This window comes from Marmota marmota, unplaced genomic scaffold, assembly GCF_001458135.2.
Source record: "Marmota marmota marmota unplaced genomic scaffold, marMar, whole genome shotgun sequence".
Lineage (NCBI taxonomy): Eukaryota > Metazoa > Chordata > Mammalia > Rodentia > Sciuridae > Marmota > Marmota marmota.
The window spans coordinates 41,158,153-41,182,280 of record NW_026000093.1 but is presented as its reverse complement, the minus strand read 5'-3'; the positions used below and the strand labels follow the sequence as shown (position 1 = coordinate 41,182,280).

The following is a 24,128-nucleotide window of genomic DNA, read 5'->3' as shown; positions in this document are numbered from 1 at the left end:
TATTTATTTGTTTTTATGTGGTGCTGCTGAGGATCGAACCTAGTACCTCACATGTGCTAGGCAAGCACTCTGCCACTGAAATTCTTCTTTGACAGGTATAGAAGATTCAGAAATATTTATGCCACAAATTCATGTATTCATATATATATATATTTGGCTGTTAATCAGTGGCATTTTTTTTTGTAAATTTATAAATCCTTTGAGATAAAATGCAACTGAAATATTAATAGGGGCTGGGGTTGTGGCTCAGCGGTAGAGTGCTTTCCTAGCGAGGCAACAGGTTCAATCAATCTTATGTTGTGTAACTCCTCTCATGTAAATCTAAAGAAAAGTAGTTGTGGTTTAAAAAAAAAATTGAATCAGTTGATCTTTGATATTAAATCTTACATTCTATAGGCAATTAATTTGCTTAATTTTCTTTTTTTTAAAGTATTTTTTAGTTGTCAATTGACCTTTATTTTATTTATTTATAGGCAGTGCTGAGAATCGAACCCAGTGCCTCACACATGGTAGGTGAGCAGTCTATCACGGAGCCACCATCCCAGCCCAAAGATTTTCACTTTTGAAACACTTCTTTTTTTTTTATATTTATTTATTTTTTTAGTTGGACACAATATCTTTATTTATTTTTATGTGGTGCTGAGGATCGAACCCAAGGCCTCGCATGTGCTAGGCGAGCGCTCTACCACTGAGCCACAACCCCAACCCTGAAACACTTCTTAAATATTTTTCTTTCTAACAAAAATTTCAAAACTGAAACAATATTTTTTAAACCAGTCTCACTAAAAATACTTTCTTGTTTGTGCAATAAACCAAGCTTTTTTTCTAGCTAGCCAAAAGTATAAGCTCATCTCTTATTAATAATAACCTAATGGGCTGGGGTTGTGGCTCAAGTGGTAGCATGCTCACCTTGCATGCGTGAGGCACTGGGTTCGATTCTCAGCACCACATAGAAACAAAATAAAGATATTGTGTTCATCTAAAACTAAAAAAAAAAAAAATAAAAATAAATATTTAAAAAATAATAACTTAATAATTTAAAAATATTTCTGGTTATTTAATTATAATTTGAAATGACTCAATTTGTGTTGGTTCTTGTTTTACTTTTGTGAAGAAGCTTATCAAATTTACAGTGTATTTTTGACAATGTCTTTTCCTATTTTATACTTATTATCTTTAAAATTTTGATTAATAAACAGGTAATTTAATTTTTGTTATAGCAAATTACATTTGATATTGATCATGAAATTTGAGATATCTTATTCCCTTTCCCTTCATTTTTGTTCTTTTACTGTTCCAGTTGGAAGACTAGCTTCTTCATCGGCATGCAGTTCTATATTGCCAATATAGCTTCAAAAAACATTTTTGCAATTTATTAATCTACTTGTGAAATAAATACATAGTCTCCACACCTAAAGTCATTGACAAATCTCTATTTCTGCTTTTTGCCAGCACCAACATTAGCTTTTGCAACATCCTGATTTTCTTCATTCCATTCTTGTGTTCTTGCTATTTTCTTGAGGCCTTTTTTTTTTTTCTCATACAGACATACCTACAAAGTCAATTTGGCTTTATTTTTCATTGCATAATCCAAAAATCCAAAGAAATCCCCCCAAGTTCAAGAAATACAAAGATTATTACTGGTATTTCTTGGTAAAGCCAATTGTACCATCATCACAAAAATGTGTTGTAAATCTGAATACAAAGTTAACATCTAGCGTGGTCCTGTACATTTTGGCTAGGTTTTTTATTTATTACTTATTTAAAAAAAATTTTTAGTTATAGATGGACATAATACCTTTATTATTTTTATTTATTTATTTTTTATGTGGTTCTGGGATTGAACCCAGTAGTGCCTTACATGTTCTAGGCACACCACTGAACCACAACTCCAGTCCCCCATTGAATTATCTCTCCCAGATGAATCAGTTTGTTAAACAAGATCTATTATATTGGTGGTGTATTTATTTATAATGTCAAAAGAAAAATTGTGCAATTTAGTGGACCCCTGTCTCAAAAATTAAAAAGGGCTGGGAATGTAGCTCAATGACAAAGTACCCCTAGATTCATTCCCCAGTTCAAAAAAAAAAAAAAAAGGTAGGTTAAATAGGCAAGGAAATTTTTATTTCATTTTGTCTTTTAAGGGTGCTGGGATTGAACCCAGGGCCTTGTGCTTGCTAACTCTACCTCTGAGCTACACCTCCATCTCCAGGCAAGGAAGACATTATTCAATACTATTGCAATAGGGGAAAAAGATTGAACTCAACTCTCAATACAACTGGGATTTATAGCTTAGTTGCAGTGTAAATTAATTTGGTAATGTACTTGGTGTTAAGAGTGGGTGAGAACTTCATAAAATATCAAGTGGGGAGGATGAAGAATTTGATTAGATAGCAAGGGCTGGGAAATGCTTAATAAACTGGCTTAGCAACATTCTTGCTTAAATTGGCCTCATCAGACCAAGAACTAGTCCTAGTTGAAAAGAGCTCTCAGAGAAGCAATGTTTGGTTAAGGAGGGAATCCTTGTCAATAATATTAGAAACAATAGTTTCATATGTGACAAAAAGGTTAAGGTAAAATATTATCCTACCAAACAATAAAGTTGTGTTTAAGGAAAAAATAATGCTGCTTCTTTTAGTTAGCTTTTTGTTACCGTGACTAAAAGAACTGACAAGAACAATATTAAGAGGAGGAAAAGTTTATTTTGTCTCATGGTTTCAGCAATCTCATTCTATAGACAGCCAATTCCTTTGTTCTGAGCTGAGGCAGAACATCATGGTGGAAGGGTAGTAGAGGAAAGTATCTCAGGACATGACAGCCAGGAAGCAGAGTGTGCTCTATTCACCAGGGATAAAATATAAACCCTAAAGGCAAGCCCTAGTGACCTACCTTCTCTAGCCACACCATACCTGCCTACAGTTATCACCCAGTTAATCCATATCAGTGGATTAATTCACTGGTTAAGTTAAGTCTCTCATAATCTCATCATTTTATCTTTGAACCTTCTTGTATTGTCTTACACATGAGCTTTGGGGGAAACCTCATACCTAAAGTGTAATACTTCCTCAGTTTAAAATTTGTTTAAATTAATTAAAATTTAATAAAGTTAAAAGTTCAGTTTTTCATTCTGTTTAGTCACATTAAAAGTGCTCAGTATCCACATGTGGCTTGTATTGAATAGCAAGGCTCTAGATCTTTTTGTGAGTACATTTTTAGAAATATGTATCAACATTCTCTTTTATATAACATTCTCTACCTACAGAAGTAGTTAGCTTTATTGTTATTATTATTTTTAAATAAATGTTGGGGCAAGGGTACCATCTCTTTTACTTCTAAAGATGAGATATTTGTTTTTTGTTTTTGTACTGGGCATTGAACCCAGCAGCACTTAACCACTGAGCCACATCCCCAGCCCTTTTTTCGGGGAGCGGGTCTTGCTAAATTGCTTAGGGCCTCATTAACTTGCTAAGGCTGGCTTTGAACTTGTGATCATTCTGCTTCAGCCTCCCAATACACTGGGATTACAAGCTTGTGCCACTGTGCCCAGCTGATATTTGGGTATGAGAAATAGACTTACCAGCAGAAAATATTGAGTATGACAGTATTCTGGGTAGTAACAAAAAAGGCATGCAAGTTTATTATGTACACGGCATAATCATAGGGGAGTGAGTATTCTGTCATCTAGGATATTTAGAAGTTTATGTATCCTTCTTCATGGGGGAGAGAGAAATAGGATATAGGTAATTTTAGAGGAACAGTAAATGATCCTTAGGGGAGGTAGTGGACCTGAAGAACAGACATGGCCTGGGACAAAGTTCATCTGAGTTCTAGATATGGTGTTTGACTTTCAGTTCTTCTGTGATAGGAGCTTAGTTTTCCTTGGTTGATGAAACTGGAAAGGATGGAAGACAATTGTATTTCTTTTGGTCCATGGATATATAGGGGAACTTCACAGAAAGAGGAGAAATGGGATGACAGATGAGGTAAGGTCAGTGAGACCTTGGTTGTGAGATTGCTTTTTGGGGTTCATTTTTGGACCCCCAATATAAGCATAATGGGATTATGGTGTATATATATTTTTAACTTGCTCTTCATTTACCGTATTTTAAAGCTTGTTCTGTGTCAATATATAGAAATCTGCCTCTTTCATTTTAATTTTGCTTAAGTAGACCATAGCATGGATATACTCTGATTTTAACTAGTTTTTAACTATTGTGCTTTTAGATTGCTTCTAATACTGTTAAAGTGCTATCCTCAGATTTCCAGATAATTCACTGTGTCCTTTGAAGATAAAGACAGAAGCTTTATTTCTGGCCAGGGCAGAGTGTGCAGAGAACCAAGCAGTTCTGCAACCCTTGAGCCCAATTGGAGTAGGAATATACTTGTAAGGCCTAAAACCACAAAGAGTGGGGTGGGCAGGAGGAGCGATCATAATTACAAGGTAGAACTGGGCGTGGTGGTGCACCCCTATAATCCCAGCAGGTCAAGAGTTCAAAGTCGGCCTCAGCAATGGTGAGGTGCTTTGCAACTTAGTGAGACCCTGCCTCTAAATAAAAAACAAAATAGGGCTGGGGATGTGGCTCAGTGGTTGAGTGCCCCTGAGTTCAATCCCCAGTACCAAATAATAATAATAATGATGATAATAATAATAATAATAATAATAATAATAATAATGATAATTACAAAAAAATAGTGATAATAATAGTGATAATTACATTTCATACAAATGGAAAGTTACAAAAAAGAGTCATATACTAATATTTTCAGAAGTTACATTCTCAGAAAAACGATTTTGCTTTAGTCCCATAGAGCAAGGATATTGTGGTCAGTGTGCAGGTGGGTGGGGGTGGAGGTGTTAGATTCTACAGGAGTAAGCTCATGTGGAAGGAGCGCCGACTTCACACAGGGTGAGATGTCTGAACAAAATGGGGTAGGTGTGGACTAATTTTTAAATCAACCGATAACAATACTCTGCTACTACGTAGCATACTTCATTACTCCTTGTGCGTATTTGAGTATTTTTCTAAGTTAAATTTTGAAAAGTACATTTACCACAGTTGTACAATGTTTTAATCATGTAAAATGTTAAGATAGTTCTAGATCTTTTCCCAGGATGTCATTTTATACTCTTGTCCATAGGACTGAAGAGCACTCCCTTGTATCCTCATTCAGTCTTTGTGTGCATGTGTGTGTGTGTTTGTGTTTGTGGTACTGGAGATTGAATCTAGAGTCAGTCTACCACTGAGCTACATCTTTGGCCCTGTATATTTTTATTTTTTAATTATTATTATTTGGTACTAGGTATTGAACCCAGGGAGTGTAATAAGCTACATCGCCAAGCCCTCTTTATATTTTATGTTGAGACAGGGTCTTCCCAAGTTACCTAGGGGCTTGCTAAGTGTATATTTTTATTTTGAGATGGGTACTTGCTAACTTGCCCAGTTTAACTTTGAACTTGTGATTTGTCTCGTCCTACTGAGTGCTGGGATACAGGCTTGTGCCATCATACCCAGATACCCTCATCTTATCTTGACATTTTTAGTTTAAAATTTTTTTGCCTATCTGTGGTTGAAAAATCATTTTAGTATACATTTCCTGATAATTAGTGAGATTGAGCTCTTTTAAAATATTTTTAACAGCATTTCATTTCTTAACATCATACCTGTATTTCTTCCAAAAATAAGAAAATATTATCTAAATAAAGTTATGTCCTGTATTTTTTTTTTATTTCTTTAGTTCTCCTTTATTGTTTTGAAGTCTTAGAAAAAGCTAGAATGACTTTGAATATAGGGCAGCCTTGTGGTTGTTGGAGTGGGCCAATTTTTTTTTTTTTTTTTGATAGCCGGGATTGAATGCAGGGGCGTTTAACCACTGGGCCACTTCCCCAGCCCTTTTTTATATATTATTTTGAGAGAGGGTCTCACTGAGTTGCTTAGGACCTCATTCAGTTGCTGAGTCTGGCTTTGAACTTGTGCTTCTCCTGCCTCAGCCTCCCAAGCCGCTGGGATTACAGGGGTATACCACTGTGCCCAGTGGATCAGTTTTTAATATGTATTATTTGCATTAAGATGGATTGAACATCCTTTGAAATGCTTCAAAATCTGAAATTTTTTGAGTGTTGGCATGACTCCTTCTAGTGGAAAATTGCATAGCTGCTCTTTTGTTAAAAAAATGTAGGTGCACTGAAAATATTGTATAAAATTACCTTAAGGCTATATGTGTAAGATATATATGAAACAAATGAATTTTGTGTTTAGACTTGAGTTCTATCCTCAAGATATCATATATATGCAAATATCCCCAAATCCGAAATCCTAATAGCTTCTGATTTGAAGCATTTCAAATATAGGGATACTCAACCTATATTTACTAAGCTATAAAACTACAAAAGGGCAAGGAAAAACTAGTACTGTTACAGAATCAGATTACCTGTAAGGCAAAAACCTGTCAGAAAACAGGTAGCATTTTATAGAGCACCTAGCAATCTTTAATTTTTCTTTTCCTGACCGATAACACATTGAAAACTTCTAGCTCATTTTCCAGTTCTCTTCTCTCAAAAGAATGAAAGCAAGATAATTGAGAATTTATAACGTTTCTGTAAAACTACAGTTCCCTGTGCGGGAGTTGTTTATAGATTCACTTTGTTTTCTTTGGGCTTTGCACAGTGGTTGGGAGCATTTTTATAAGTGTTTGGTAATTGGCTGAATTGAACCTTGTTCAAGTAGATTATAATTAATTCCCTTATCAGGAGAAACATGTATATCATGAGAAAATAGGTTTGTTTTGTTTACATTATTATTTATCATGTTTTCAGACTAGGATTAAGCATGGAAACTCATGGTCTTGCAAATGGCTAGATTAGGTGTTTCCTTTTATAGTCTATGTTTTGTGATTATAGATAAATAAAAATTCTCTATTATAACAGCAAATGTGATTTTGTTGTGTGCATTCCTATGGTGTGATTATGCTGTTTCTCACCATGAAGTTATTTTTACACATAATAAAGCAGGCTAGTATATTCACATGCGTTATAGCTAGAACAATCCATTGCTTTAAAAATGTAATTGTTACCTGGTTTTTATATTTAGTGTTCAACAACAATTTATTCTTAAATAACAAAAAAATATTCAGGAGCCAATGTAGACTGTAAAATGAAGGAGAAGCTTAGCTTTACTGTGGAGTCTGAGCTGGGTGTAACCTAACTAGCTAGAGGATATGCAATTCCTGATTGACAGCAGGACCAGCATTATGCAGATTTTGTAAGGGAGAACACCCAGCTCAGAAACAGTGATTAGAGCTCTGTTAGGAATCACTACATTCACCACTCATATCTTTTAGTTTTCGGTCTACTGGATTTGTAAACAAATAGAACAAAACCGTTTCTTTTTTGTTCTTATTAAAGTGATACTGCAGTGCAGTTTCAGTCTGACAGGCAAATGTGTGAAAATTTGATATTCTCACTAAATTAGTTAATTTTTAGCTGTGTTCATACTTATCTTTAGACCTTTGTGCATTAAATTCTATCTGGAGCTGTTCTCTTTATACACAAGTGTGTTTTGCTTGTGCCTTCCTGTCTTCTTCAGTGAGAAGCTTTATGTAGGTCAGGCTTGGCTTAAGCAGATTTCCTGAACCTGCGTCAGCTTAAGCTGGAGGAATTTTAATAAACCCTCCCCTGTAGGCGTGGGCCTAAATGAGGCTAGCCTAGTTAAGCCTGATCTTTTTCTGTTTGTGAAAAGAGCTGAGCAGAGCTGAAGGCTGCATGGTGGTTTCAGAAACTGCCTACTTAATTTGAAAAGAACAATGGTAGGAAAGGCTAGATCTTCCAATTTTACTTTATCTGAAAAGCTTGATTTGCTAAAGCTTGTGAAGCCATATGTGAAAATTCTCGAAGAACACACTAATAAACATTCAGTCATAGTGGAAAAGAATAGATGTTGGGATATCATAGCAGTTAACTATAATGCAATTGGAGTAGATCGCCCTCCTCGAACAGCGCAGGGCCTACGCACCCTTTACAAAAGGCTCAAAGAATATGCCAAACAGGAACTATTGCAGCAAAAAGAGGCCCAATCAGATTTTAAAAGCAATATTTCTGAGCCAACCAAGAAAGTTATGGAGATGATTCCCCAGATTTCCAGTTTTTGCCTGGTAAGAGACAGGAACCACATACAAAGGTAAGCTTTATTTTATTTTGTTGTGGAAAATTATGGCGCCTCCTATCTATTGGGCTTTGGCTTAGTTGTGATAGAGATATGCATAGTAAGCATCCCCACAAGGGGAGCAATGAATAGTGTCTTTGTTTTGCTTTCTTAAAAAAAAGAAAAGTGAGACTATAAGGAATTTTTCTGCTGCATTAGATTTAAGCCACTTTTTACTGTCTTCCCCTCCCCCCTTCCCTCTTATAGTTTCTAAAAGTGAAGGTTAGGGAGAAATAAATGGGATGAAATTTGTGACATCACTTCATAAACTTTTTAAGCTTCAAGTTTAAATTATTTAATTTTCCTTTAAGAGCTACCTTTTTCTTCTATTAAGATTACATTTCACTGGATTTTTCAATTTTATGTAAAATTTATATGAAGTAAGTAGTTTCAGGAGAAATGTAATCTTTGCTTTTTTATGATTTGTCACTGTCTACCACTTATTGAATGCACTGAACAGAACTAAAATCAACATTTAAGTAAACTTATTAATAATATGAAGACAGGATAAATTATTTTTCTAACACTTAAAATAAGATGAACACAACTAAAGGGAATTAATACCTAATTAGAGATTCAGATTACTTAATGAAATTAAGTTTTTGTTGTTTTTATTCATTCATGGTGTAGTTTCACTTTGATCTTGGATCATACAGGAAAGGGTAAGCTTTCTTACACTGCCTTGAAAGGATATCAAACTATGAATTTTATTATACCCATAATAGCAACTGAGTTCTTTTAGGGTTAGAAACAATTTTTGAGATAATTGTGCTCTAAGTAATGTTTTGCCTGGAAATATTCAAAACTATATTATCTTGCCACTAATTAAAATTTTAACCCTTGGCAAACGATAAAAATGGCAGTTACATTCTTCTGAACCTTTTAGGATAATTAAAGCAAACTGTAAACTCCTTGTTAGTTGCAGGGTCTTTCAAACAAAGCTTTACACAATGTGCTTTCTTACTAGTAGGAAAGGCATTATGTAAGCAAAATTATTGATTACCTGTGAAATCTCTTTGAAGTTAGAAGAACAGAAGAAAAAACTTTTTAACCAAGAGATTCTGTGATTTTTGTAATTTACCAGGAAAATATTTTTGAGCCTAGTTTCTTACTACATACTGCTTATTTCTACTTGATAGAACTATTTTAAAAAATCACCAGTGGGAATTCAGGACATGGATGCACAGTGGATTAATTTGTTGGGGCCACTGGTTAAAATGTTCCCTCTGATGACAAATGATAAGGTCCTCCTAATATGCTGGATAATCCAATAAAGTCTACAGTAAATTTGTTGTATGCTGTGCTATATACTCATAATTTCCACCTCCATCAACCCCAGAGAAAAAAAGGCTTTTGCTTTACAGGTGGAAAACTACCTTTTTTTGTATTAAATTTTCTATAATTAAAAAACTACACATAAAAACACTACGGTTTTCGTTAGTTGCATATTTTAAAAATACAGTGAATATAGAAGAGAAATAATATATAAATATACAAGTATCTTTATAGTTTGTCCACTTGTGTGTGTATACATACATCATATAAATGTACATATAAACATTTAAAATGAATTGACTTATGCATTTCTATACTTTTTAAATAATAGTAATGTTTTTAAATTTTAAAGGGAAGAATATAAGAAATATACCACTTAAATTTTTACCTGTTAGTGTCTATATTGACATTTTCTCTATATTAGCTTACTCACTTAATATATATATTTAATATACTTATTTGATGTCATATTGAATGTTTATATCAGAAATTTATAATTATTCTGTAATCTTAATTATGTTTCTACATAAATATTACTGTTAATCTCACCAAACTCTCCCTTTTTTTACAAGGAAATATTAATGTTTATATTATTTAATGTATTTAAAAATATACAGCTGCTTAGTAAATCTGTTTCTACAACTTACTTTGAATTATGTATTTTTACCTCTCTCTAATGTCAGATTATGCTTTGTTTCTACAACCTCTTGATCCTTTAAGTCCTTTTATTGTTTTTGCTACTTTTCTTAAAGCTTTCTTTCTTTCTTTTTCTTTTTTTTTAAAGTTATGCTTGTAATGTTTCAACTAAAATGGAATGGAATATTCCAGATATAAGTATATTTTTAATATAGTGGGAGAAATGTAATATTTATGTTTATACTGTTATACATACTAAACTGGAACAGTATTTATTTGAATTTTTAAAAATTTTTATAATATATATTTTGTTGAATTGTTTAAATTTGTATCTTCTTAGACAAATATCTGACATTTCTGGCAACTTAATGCCATTAATAAGTAACTTATGGGAGTTTTAAATTTTTTTCCTTATTTTCTATGTGAACGTATTCCAACATTTTAATCATCATCTAGGATATATTCCTAATGATGTTATTTATCATTTATAAAATGTTCTTTAAATAATGTTAACATATTTCCATTAATGTTCCAATAATCTCTTTCCCCTTTTTATTTTCCCTTTTAAGTTAGGCAGAAGCATAATTAAAAAAAAAAAAAGCTCAAGAATATACATATACACACACACAAATATATTCTTTAAAAAAATTTTTTGTAGTTATAGATGGACAGAATGTCTTTATTTTATTTGCTTATTTATATGTGGTGCTAAGGTTTGAAGCTAGTGCCTCACACATTCTAGGCAAGCACTCTTGCCACTGAGCTATAGCCCTAGCCCCCCATATGTATTCTTAATAGCTTCATGTTATACTTGAAATTATTTTTTTAAAAAAATAGGATTTTAAAGTGCATTGTGTTCATAATGTCAAAAAATAATATGCCAGAGTGTAAATTATGCTAAAAACTCTTAATTACCTCTACTAGGAATGTATATGTTATGGGAATTGTTGTAAATTCAGCAAACCTTCAATGTGCCTATATAGGCCATTTAAGAATACTTCATATAAAAATCATTTTATTTGTTCATTTATTCATTCAACACATCTACTATATTCTAAGTAGTGCTATATTATGCTAGATACTGGGTATGCTGTGATGGATAAAACCCCTTGCTCTTGTTAACTTTACCTTCCCATGATTGAAAGACTTAAAGAGTAGCTGAGTTATGTAGTTCAGTATAGGTAAAGGGGTATACTCCAAAGCCATAGAGACCTTAGTTTTAGTTTTTTTGGGTCAATGCAGAAATCAGTACCTCACATAAATGGGCTTCCACTATCTTCCTAGAAGTCATGAACCTTGATTATTTTTATAACAATCCACAGACAACAGAGCGGGAGATCTAAATAAGGTATGGGAAGAGGGAGGCACAGAATATATTAAATGACCCTTAACACTATTTAAAAACCTTGAGGTTATAGGGACAATTGGTATCTCTTTGAGAGCATTAAAAATGGCTTTTCTTTTTTATCTACTTCATTTAGCCTATATAAGATTTGTACTTCTTTTTTAAAAGCCCAATTTTGAAGTTAATAAGGGAGGGCCAGGAATTTGGCTCAGTGGTAGAGCACTTGCTTAACATGCCAGAAGCCAGGGGTTTAATCCCCAGTACCATAAAACAAGACACACAAAAAGGGATAAGGATGGGGAGGATACCTATATGTATGTGTTATTGAAATCCTAATCTTAAGTCTCTTTGTTATGCCCAGGGTTAAACTCCTCTTGTTTTACAATTCTCATATTCATCCCCCCCACCCCCCGATTCTCTCTTTTTCTTTCCCTTTTTTTGTAATAGTGATTGAACCCAGGATGCTCTGCCACCAAGCTACATCCCCAGCCCTTATTATTTATTTTGAGATAGGGTCTCACTAAGTTGCTGAGGTTGACCTTGCACTTGAATCAATCTTCTTGCCTCAGCTTCCGCAGTTACTGGAATTTCAGCATGCATCACCATACCTGGCTTTTTAGGCTTAATAATTAGGTATATATTAAATATGAAGCATGCTATAAATATGCTCATATCTTCATTTGGTTTATATTTTATAATGCTTTTTTTGTGTGCTGTAGTGCGAACTTGGATGAACCTGCACAAGCTGGTACCAGTTCACTACAGGTAATGTTGGATCACCATCCTGTTGCTATTACAGTGGAGGTGAAGCAAGAAGAAGACATTAAACCACCTCCTCCACTGGTTTTAAATCCTCAACACAGCGATGTTTTAGAGCAAAGAGAAGAACATGAATTAGTACATGTTATGGAAAGATCTTTGTCACCATCACTTTCCTCTGTTGATATGAGAATGACATCATCTCCAACTTCTACTCCAAGGAGAGATGATTTTTTTCGTCATGAAAGTGGAGAACATTTTAGGTCTCTATTAGGGTACGATCCTCAGATCCTGCAAATGTTGAAAGCAGAGCATCAGATAATTTTAGAAAATCAAAGAAATTTTGGATTATATGTTCAGGAGAAGAGGGATGGATTGAAAAGAAGGCAGCAGCTAGAGGAAGAGCTACTGAGAGCAAAAATTGAAGTGGAGAAGCTGAAAGCAATTCGCTTACGGCATGATCTACCTGATTATAATAGTCTTTGAGGGTTTTTTTTTTTTTTTTAAGTTTTTCAATTTGATAATTTAAATTTCATCCAAAATTACTTTGGGAATATTCTGAAGCAAATAGATGTATGGAAAATGCTGTTAATCTCTATTATGGAAAAACTTTTGACATGATTTTCTTTTTTCTTTTTTTGCGGGGTGGGGGGGCATGGTTTCCTAATTATTTGACTTTCTTTTTGGATATCAAACTTACTGATGTGTTGATTGGTAATATTTTCCCTCCAATTTATTTTTAATTATTGCCCTTATAGATGGCCTTTTATTTTAATCATTAAAATATATACAAATATGTATATATAAACATATTCTCTCAAAGTTCTGTCTTCAGCACTTTGGGTTAGAAGTTTGAAACTTATAGTTAAAGGTTTTAAAGTCAGTCCAATTTAGAAACTATACTGACTCAATAACAAGAAGCTTTTCTCTGCGGCTGCAGATGCAGCTTGGTGGTACAGCACTTACTTTGAGATGTGCAAAGCCCTGGGTTTGATCCCAGTACCACCATCACCACCACCACCACCACCACAAAAAAACCTTATCTGTATGACACTGTAGTTTTTTTTTTTTTTTTAAACTAGAGGTTTATTTATAGTTATACACAGTAGTTGGATTAATCCTGACACACTCTTACATGCATGGAAATTGTTTTCAGTTCATGATTCTCCCCCTTTCTTTCCCATCTTCTTCCCCTCTCCCATTCTTCTTCCTCTACTAGATTTCCTTTTGCTCATGTATTAATTCATATTTGATTGGCTCTTTATATTATCCTATCTTCCCCTCCCACTTTCCTTTGTTTTATTCTAGCTTCTGCATATGAAAGAAAATGTTTGTTGAATTTCTGAGTTTGGCTAATTTCACATAGCATGATATTCTCCATTTCCATCCATTTACTGGCAAATGCCATAATTTCATTATGACACTATTTTTTATGTTTTCATCTTTTGAAGGAGTAAGTCTTAGATTTTAGAGATGGAAGACATTTGGAAAACACTTTTTCCCTCCTCTTCAATTTAGAGGTAATGAAATAGGTCCCAGGTCCAAGGAGAACTCAGTGACTTACTGCGGTAACAAAGCTTCAGCAGAGCAAGGACCAGTATTCACTTTTCTTTTCTCCTCCCCTCCTCCCAATTTATTCTATACAAGTAAAAATCTGTTAAAATATCCTCCAGATTTCTAGATTTAAAATTTTGAGGAATTTATTTAATTAAAGCTACTTTTAAGACTTGGAATGTAGTTTAGTGGTAGAGTGCTTGACTAGCATGCATGAGGCCCTAGGTTCAATCTGCAGGACCACAAACAACAGCAGCAACAAAAGATTACGGTTAATAATTGTTAGGTTAAAACCAAGGGAATCATACCCTTTCTCTTTTATGTTCTATAAATTGAGATCTGATATCATACTGAAGTTGTATTTTGACTGTGTGATTGAAAGTTATATCCTATTTCATTTTCCTGAAATAGGTTTCTTTAAAAGTAAAAATCAGTGAAAAATGAAAATTTTACTTTGAAAATAGCAAAATATCTTATGTTTATAATTTAATGAGATAGCCTTGTTTCAGGTAAACATTGCTATTTTAGTATTTGTGGAAATAAAACCTTGATTTTTAAAGAACACATTAAACTTTTGTTAAATTTTTAATATGTGTTTTACTTAAGAATATCTATTTGGCTGGGATTTTGTTGAGAAAGAATTTTAAATCAAGCTTGAGAATGGGCAACTAGAATTTCAGCAATACAGGGAGAAAGGGTGTTTGAAGTCAGAGTGAGCTCTCGAAAAAAGGAATGGAGAGTGGGAAAAAAAATGATCAGGGTATGCAAGCACAAATGCAATGCTAAGCCAGGTGCTTTAAAGTGAAATTACAGAGACCCAATTCAGACTCTGGTAACCTAGACTAGGACACCTCTCTGGAGCTTCTATTTAACTTGAGTAGAATTTTACTTGCAGGAGTAAACCAGAAACCTGCAATATACATAATATTTTTCAATTTTAAAATATTCACAAATAATTCAAAATGTTTTTCAGATACCATGTAGACATGTGAGTGGGCTTCATTCAGCCATGGGGCTTCCAGTTTGTGACTTTTTGGAGTAGAGCTATCATTCTCCAAGTGTAGTGCTTTGTAACATCAGCATCACTTGAGAACTTGTTAGAAATTCCATTTGAATCAGAAACTTTTGAGGATGGCGTCCTGCAGTCTTTTGTAATAGGCCCTCTTATGGATTATAATGCTGGTTAAAATTTGAGTCAATGAGATAGTTTTATGTATTTTTAAAAACAGCATTGGGGGTTAAATCCAGTAATTTTTTCTGAGTCAGTCTTGTTTGATTTTGATTTGCAAAAGTTTAAATGTGTTTTAAAGACATGTTTAAATATCTGAGCTACATCTCTAACTCCCCCCCCCCCTTTTTTTTGAGATAGGATCTCACTAAATAGCCTAAGGCTAGCCTGGAACTCGAAATCCTCCTGTCTCAGCTTCTTGAGTTGAGGTGCCTCACTGCACCTGGCTTGAAATAAGAGTATTTTACAACCTAACTTGGTGCCTAAATCATGTTAGACTCTCAAAAAAAAAAAAAAAAAAAGTTTTGTGGAAAAGCAGAATGGGTTGAAGTAAGCAAAGGGATATCAATTTGGATGTTGGTTGGTGCCAGATAATGGATTAAATAAAATGCTATTTTTAAGGAGTCAGACTTAACTGAATATACAATGGGAAGCCACTGCAAATGTTTGATTAGGGGGACAATATAATAGAGCTGTAATTTAGGAAGAGAGTATAGTAGCATTTAGTAGTAGGCATTGTAGTGAGAGAAAATTTAATTGGAAATTTAGGTTGTGGCTATAGAAACAAAAAATAAACTCTTGTGGGTACTATTTTAGCTTATTGATTACTTAATTTCATTAGTTGAATTAAAAAACTTTTTATATCTTGTATTAGAGTTAAGCTTTTTATTATAGAAATGTCTTGGGTATAAATCATATTCATTTGACCATTTTATCTTCTCTCTTTCATCTGTGCTGTGACTTTCCTTTGAGTGTCACGAGTCCTCTAATTTGAGGTAGTATTTTTATAATTCTAGTAAATACTTCTTTAGACAGTTTTACTTTTTGAAATTACAATGCAAATTATTTATATGAAATTTAATCACATATTCAGCATGCTATCACTTGAAATTGATGAGTGTTAAAGTATTGACTTTATACAACAAAATCAATTTTCCAAAATGTGTTTTGTGGAATGTTAATTCTCTGAGATGGTTCTAGAATATTTTTCTGTTCAAAAAGTACAACATACCTCTTTTGGTAGTTTGGTTCTAAAGTCATTGTGCAAGGTAAAAAAAAAAAATCATGTATATACAAAATGATATGTAATTATATTGCCTTTGAAAATTCCTTTATTGCCCATCAAATGGCATAATCTGGTAATTGTATTTTTCTCCAGAATTATACAAAACTTGGTTGTTTCAAGTGACACAATTCCTTAGCATTTAGGGCTGTGCAGATTAAGAAACTTTATTTTTATGTATTTTTAAATACCAGAATTACATTCATTGTAGTAAGTATACTGAAGTAATTTTTTCTGAGTCAATCTTGTTTGATTTTGATTTGCAAAAGTTTAAATGTATGTAATTCTCCATTTTCTAACCACTTCCTCCCTACAAACCATGATTACTATAGTGTAGTTTATAAGAATTTCTGAATAAAGAAAATTGCTCGTTTCACCACAGAACATTTTTTTGGAGGTTGTTTATTATCTTTTAAAGTATCTTAGGGAAATTATGAGTTAACCTTTTTTTTTTTTTTGATATTGAGATATTTTGAGTTTGGGGACTACTTACCAACTTCCATTAGCAGTTTTTTTTGAGGACAGTATCACTAATGGGAGGAAGAAATTCTGCTAGTACCAGCGGTGTATACATGGAAGCTTCCAGACATCCTACGTATGGAATTTTACCTATAACATATAGTACTGGGAAAATATAGAGAAGAGTGAATTTATTTTGATTTTAGATTTGATTCTGTAGAAGTATTTTAAATTTGAAAAATAAATTGAAAGTTTATTTCATTCAATGTATTAATCTAGGTAGTGGTTAGGTTATTTTTGCCAGCTTTCTGTCTTTTATCCATATGAGCTTAAATGGATATGTTGTTATTATTATAACTTATGATTTTCTAAACTAGATATGATTTATAATAAGAAAAAGCTTAATTTTATAAGAAAAGCTTAATTTTCTCATTTCTAATAAATGCCAGGTTTCTTGAAATATTAAAATTTTTCATTTTGTGTAATGAAACAACTTGGTATTTCACGTTTGAAAGAGTTGATCTTCCCTTTTCCATCTTTTTGTGAAAATGTTTAAAATATGAATATTTTCCATGTGCCTTCTTTTAGAATAATCTGGTAATTGTATTTTTCTCCAGAATTGTCTAAACTTGGTTTCAAGTGACACAATTCCTTAGCATTTAGGGCTGTGCAGATTAAGAAACTTTATTTTTGTGTATTTTTAAAAACCAGAATTACATTCATTGTAGTAAGTATACTAAAGTAATTTTTTCTGAGTCAGTCTTGGTTGATTTTGATTTGCAAAAGTTTAAATGTATTTTAAAGACATGTTTAAATATCTTAGAGTGCAATGAATTATATTTAATATATACCACTGATGATGGTGGTTAAGCAAATGATTTATTAATACATATTCTTTTAATTACAATTAATACATTATATTGATTTGTATTTTTTTATTACCCCCCCAAAAAAGAATTCAATACAATAGAGTTGAAATTTTTTGATGAGGTATAATTGAAATAAATTTATTTAGATGATTATATAATGCCAAATGTACCTATCTAAATATTATATTTTTTCAAATATTAAGACCCACAAATTCTCAAAATCAAAATTTGATAGTGAAGGTTGTGGTTGTAGCTCAGTGGTAGCAGTTGCCTAGCACGAGTGAGGCACTGCTTTTATTCCTTAGCACCACATAAACAAAAATAAAAAATAAAGGTTAAAATCTTTAAAAATATTTGATAGTGAATTTGATTATAAAAAGAATTAAATGAAATATTGCATAATTAAATACAAGAGAAAATTCTTTATGCAACTAAATTAAACATTAACAGAATTATACTAAATCTTTATGTACTATTTTGAGGAATTGTTTAATTTTTTATATATCTTTTAAATTGATTAAAACTAGTAGCTATGATTTGAAATTATTTAAAGTTTTCAGTAGCTTTATAAATAGTGGAAAGCAAAATAAATGAGTAAATGCAAATAAAACTACCAATCAAGTTAGCCTAGGCAATTGAAAAAAATGGATGTATTAGTATTACACTTTATTAATAGATCTTTTGTGTTTTAAAAGTATGTGTGGTGCTGGGTGCAGTGATGCACTCTTGTAATCCCAGCTACTTAGGAGGCTGAGGCAGGAAGATTGTAAGATTGAGGCCAGCCTGGACAAGTTAGCAAGATCCTGTCTCAAAATCAAAGTTAAAAAGGGGTGCATCTCAAAATCCAAGTTCAAAAGGGGTGGGGGCTGGGGAGTGTAGGTCAATGGTAGAGCACCCCTGGGTTCAGTCCTCAACACCACCACCCCAAAAAATGGTATGGAATAAACAAAGATTTTTACAAACCCCAACATTTTTATTAAGAAATCATTCATATATACAATAAAAAGTGGAAAGAATTTTGTAATAAATATTCATATTCCTACCACTTAGATTTTGCTTGGCATATGCTTGATTAGGGAATTTATACATTTGACTTTAAGAAATTGCCAGACCTTTCCCCAAAGTGATTATACCATTTTATAATTCAATCAATAGTGTTTTTTTTTTTTAAATAAAGCTTTACATGTTCAATAATTGTAATGTCAGAATTGAAAAAGTTCTAGTATTTAAATCAATTCAAAATATCAGTTAATGTTTTACTATATTTGCTTTATTGCATATTTATCTAACCCTCCATTTTTTAAGGAAACCACTATTATTATTATTATTATTATTATTTTATTGAGAAAAAAGAAAAACAAGTTTTATTGCTTTGCTAAGAAAGGAGAGACACAGGGCACTACTGTCCCAGAGTCTGTGTCGTAGGTCTTCTGGAGCCATCCCTTATTCCTGTGGTGGGTGTGTGCTCAAGGACAGATAACCCTGCCTGGGATGGGGAAGAAAGGTAATCCTTATTACTCCTTGTACCTCCTCTGGTCTCAGTATATTCTGTTACTTGGTGGTCAAGCTAAAAATTTAGAAGCCATTTTTAATTACTGTCTTTTCCTAACTGCCCACATCTAGTCCATTAGCTCGTTCTGATGTCCCTATCCTTAAAAGAACCTCTGAAACTGATCCTTTTCACCATCTATGCTGGGATCAGCTTCAAGAAAAACATTATTTTAAAGCATGTTACAAAATTAGAATAGTTATCACTAAACATTTCAACATTACTAGAGTCTTATGTTTATTTGCACAAAATAAATATTTGTGTAGTTTTGAAATCTTAAATGTATGATTTGATAAGTTTTGGAAAATACCTGTATTTGTATTGCTCAAACTCCAATCAGGATTTAAAATGATGTAAGAACTGGAGGAAAAGAAAAGTGGATTTGGAGATGTTTCAGGTTATCTTGCTCCTTGTTGATTTAAGATCAATCATTCTACAGAGTGGGAAAGAATTTACACTGTAGCTCTGTGCTAGCCTATCTTGGGTGAGGCCCAGGATTCAATCTTCAGTACTGTGCATACACACAAAAGATACAGAATGTTATCACATCAGAAAGTCCCTCCTGCCCTTTTCTTGAAATCAATCCCCTGGCACCTCAGACAACCATTGTTCTGTTTAAAAATCTTAAGTAGATTTTGCCTGTACTAGAACTTCATATAATTGGAACTAGGCAGTGCATACTTTCTTCTTTTTTAACTTGGTCTTAATTTAGGTTAACTTAGTGTTTTTGACATTTACCTGATTTCATATATTGTATCAATAGTTCATTCCTTTTTATTGCTGTATAGTATTTCATTGTATAGATATATAAATTTATCCATTTTCTTTTGATGGACTTCTGGGAAATATCAAGATTTTGGCTCTTATGTATAAGTATTTTATGAATATTCTACGGATTTATTGTGGACATAATTCCTGCTTAGGGAACTTTTACATTTAATGTTTAAGAAACTGCCAGACCTTTCCCCAAAGTGATTGTACCATTTTTACATTTCAATCAACAATGTATGAGTTTTTTTTTTAAATAAAGCTTTGCATGTTCAGTAACAAATGTCATAATTGAAATTGATGTATAACTCATCTAATATTTAAATGAATTAAAAATGTCAAGCAGATAATTTAGATACCTGGAAATATTGTAGTTTGATTATTTTTTTTCATTTTTGTACTTGCTGCATATATTCTTTGACATGAGGTATTGAAGAAATATGAACTGTATAGTCCCTGTCATGCTTATAAAGTGTATTCAGAAAATGATCTCTAATGCAAAAAAGTATCTTCTAAGTTTATTTTACACATAATGATATTTGTACTTAGTTGACATTCAATTTCTTTTATTAGATAAGAAAACTATGGCTGATTATCTGTCTGAAGGGACTTGTGCATTAATGTTTTATAATCTTTAGTTTAATAAAATCTTTTAGTCTTAAATTCATATTGCAGTTATATGTTAATGTGTGTTAAAAGTTCTAGAGATTTGGTAATTTTGAAACAAAAACAATCTGCAAGACTCTTTGCATTTTTTATTATTTGAGATATTTTAAATTTTATTTTTACCACTGAAAACAACTTTTGTGTTTATAATATTAAAGGCTTGCAGTTGTGGGATATGTAATTAAATCATCCTATACTTAGGAATCTTTCATTAAGATGATAATGCCCACTATTAATAGTAAATGGCATTATCTTCTTCAAAGCATGATTTTAAGCATCCTTACTTTGTAATCTTGCTGATGGGCCTTCAATTGTCATGTTCATGCAGATCTGTTGATTTGGGAAGTACAGTACATGGTCAAGGGGGATATAGATCAGAACCAAGTTTAGAAATAAAATATTGTTAGATTGGAATTTTTTAGAGTGGTTAGCCTGGGACATAGTAAGTCAATATTTTCTGTTGTACAAATAGTCTAGATTTAGGAGGTTGTGATGTTCCACCATTCCATTACTGATCTTCATTGTATTTTTTGGAGTTACTCATCTTCTTTTACCTGCCCTAGTAGGTAGATTTTTTTTTCTTTTTTTAAATATTGAAGATTGAACCCAGGGTATTCTATCACTGAGCTACATTCCCAGCCCTTTTTTCTTTTCGTTTGAGACAGGGTCTTGCTTAGTTGCTACAGCTGGCCTGGAACTTTTGATCCTATTCCTCAGCCTCCCGAATTGCTGGTATTACAGGCATGTACCACCATGCCCTGCACCTACATAATATTTTAAATGGGACTGATGGGAACAGGGCAAAGGTAAAATGATGATGACAGTAGTAAACACTTAGGGAGCATTTTTTATGTGACAAGAATGGTTCTAAGCATTTTACATCTGTTATCTGATGTTCATGATCAGTTTGAAGGTAGGTATTAGTATTCCTTTCATTTTATAGAATCATAAACTGTCACAAAATGTTTTAATAAGTACTTTTCCAGGGCCACCTAGCTATTAAGTGGTGGATTCCAAGATTTAAACACATGCAGTCTGGCTCCATGGTTTGTGCTCTTCCCCTGCTCTGCGAGAGTGTATTAAATCTGAAGAGTCTAAGGCTATTTCAAAGTTAATTATAAGTAATTTCTGAGTTCCCGGAATTTAATTATTATGCTTTATTTAATTCAGCTTTTTCTTTTTCTTTTTTTTTTCTTGCTGGTGGTGGTATTGGAGTGTTCTTGGATATAAAATAATTTGTTTAGACAGTGAAAATATAACAGAATATTTGATCTAGGATGTTTTCCCCAGTCATTTTGATGAGACATTCTTTTTACCCTGCCTTAGGGAACTCTTGGACTATTTAAAGGAAATTATATTTTTCTCTTGAATAACCCAATAAAAAGCAGAAGGCCACATTAAAAAAAAACAAAGTTATTATCAGTGCTTTATTTGATTCATAGTAACTACAGCTATTAGAATTACTTAAGTACTAATTAAAATTGGTTACAGTTGCACAACACAAAATTTTTTAAAGTTCAAAAACTGGTCAAATCACCCCATCTTTTTTGTTACTGCTGAAAACCTTCAAACTTTCTCTGGGAAATTGGGCTTAAAAACAACAAAAATAACACATTGACAAGTAATGTATCTGAAAACTGGCCACTAATTTTTGACTAAAAATTGGTGGATTAATACAATCTTGACTAAATTTAGTTATACAAAATGAGCAATTTACATTTGTTAGAAATTATCGTTTTAAAAGAACTCACATTGATAAAAGCTGTAATCATTAAGATATGATACACAAAGAAGTGGCTGGTGAATCTTAGAAAGTTTACTTGGGAAACAATTGCTCTGAGAGTATCAAGTCTTTAACGTAAAAACAAAAATGAGTTTATTTTCTAAAGCTATTTTCCAGATTAAAACTAATTTTGAGATAATTCTATCTTTCATAAATATTTTCAAAACCATGAAGTCAAAATTTACCTACAGTCAAAATGGCAATTTTGAAGAGTACCTATTATCTGGGAGTTTGTTGATGTACAAAGTCAAAACAGACCACTCATCTCAGGATTCGGAGTATAGTGGGGAAGACTGATCCTAAGTAATTTGTTATATAATTAATTGTTGAGATAATGCTGAAATAATAGGGCAACTTGATCTAATCCATTAAACAGGGAAATTTATACAGAAGTGGGTAGAAATTAATTTAGTTAAGTGCGTTAGAGGAAGACAAATAAAAGGCCCTTTGACAGGAAGCAGCATAATTCCCTGAGAACTATAAAAACTAATGAATTTTAAGCAAGAGGGATACATGCTCAATTTTATATTTAAAAACGATAAATGTGGAATATGGTTTAAAGAAATATTGGCATGAAAAGAACTCAGTAAAGATTTCTCAGAATAAGTGGAGGCAACAGAGAAGGCAAATAGTATATAACTTTGAGAATCGGGTCAACTTGTCTGGATTATGTGGTTGATCAGCTGTGGGACTAAGGAAGTAGAAAGTATCAAGGATGATTTCCAGATTTCTCACTTGAACAAGGATAAGACAGGAAAAATAAAGAAGATGCAGTTTTTGGAGAGAAGATAGTGGACATGATGAGTTTGAGATGTTGGTTAGACATCCATGTGGACATATCTGGAGATAGTTGGGTATATAGATACACAAATCTAGAGTTGTGGTCTGTGTTAGAGATAAGGGAAAAAAAAGTTGTTAGTACATGGATTGTATCAAAGCCACGGGGAGGAGGAGCTAATTCAGATGTGCATGAGAGTAGAAGGCAGCCTAGTACTAAGTTCTTAAGGGCTCCAATAGGAAAGGTTAGATAAAGAAGTATGCATTGACTAGGAAGCAGCAGCTAATGAGGTAAGAGGAACCTTATAAGGGTGTTAAGAGCTACAGAAATAGAGTTCACTATTTCAAGGAGGAAGTAATACTGTCCAAAGCTTTTGAGCATTGTATATAGGAATAAAAACCTGGATTTATTTTTATTTCATTTTACATTTCCATATGTTGTGATAATAATACAAATGCACAGTGAGATAGGGCACACAGCTGTAGTACAGCCAGTGTTCTTTTTTTTTTTCTGATTATTTTTTAAACCCTATTTATTTATGTTTTATGTGGTGCTGAGGTTTGAACCCAGTGCCTCACACATGCTAGGCAAGGTCTCTACCACTGAGCCATAGCCCCAGCCCTTACCTGGATTTATTGACAGCTCCTACGTGACCCTTAATATTTGCAGTTTTGGAGAGAGGATGATACTGGAAGTCAGATTGGCATAGTTGGAGGGTGGGAAATTGAATAGAGGTAATGACTAGGGTGTTTGGATACTTAAAATAGAAATAATGGAAAGTAGATGACTTTTTTTCTGGTGTTAAAATTTCTCTTTATACAGAGTGTCCTTATTTCTCCCTGAAACATAATGTATTTTTAATGCAATGGTCTTTTCAATGATTTACTGTGGAAAAACAAGTTTGTCAAGTAAGAAGCCAAAGAGTGCACTAATTCCTCCCTCACTACCTGTTTTTCTTATTAAAAAAGAAAAATCAAGTATTGTTTGGCTCTTTTACTGAAACACATTGAATATTCATTGATTTAGAGTATAGTATAGTGCTTATATTTCTAATAAGTGAGTGGGCTTACTTTATCTTGGCAACTTTTAATTTGTTAAATATTACATTGCCCAAATTTTCTTTCCCTTCTCTTTTCTTCCCCACCCTCCCCCTCCTCCCCTCCCCTTCACCCCCATTCCTTCCCTCCCCATTCCTTCC

At 32.9% G+C, this 24,128-nt stretch overlaps 2 protein-coding genes across 7 annotated transcripts in view; both read left to right on the top strand.

Moving 5' to 3' along the window:
- Positions 1 to 24,128, top strand: part of Rad54b (RAD54 homolog B) — a 108,165-nt gene that overhangs the window by 40,310 nt on the left and 43,727 nt on the right. Inside the window, exons 1-2 of one of the 6 annotated variants that reach the window (XM_015485962.2) lie at positions 7,763 to 8,174; positions 12,174 to 12,219. The exons of 4 other annotated variants lie outside the window; for them this stretch is intronic. The gene's annotated coding sequence lies outside the window, so the exon portion shown is untranslated. Of the gene's footprint in view, positions 1 to 7,762; positions 8,175 to 12,173; positions 12,220 to 24,128 lie in introns of those variants that run through there. One more of the 6 variants, XM_048782806.1, reaches the window with a different exon arrangement.
- Positions 7,801 to 20,370, top strand: LOC107142505 (fibrinogen silencer binding protein). Its single transcript, XM_015485963.2, has 2 exons — positions 7,801 to 8,174; positions 12,174 to 20,370. Exons 1-2 carry the CDS (start codon positions 7,801 to 7,803, stop codon positions 12,697 to 12,699), a joined length of 900 nt encoding a protein of 299 aa, XP_015341449.1. The 3' UTR covers positions 12,700 to 20,370.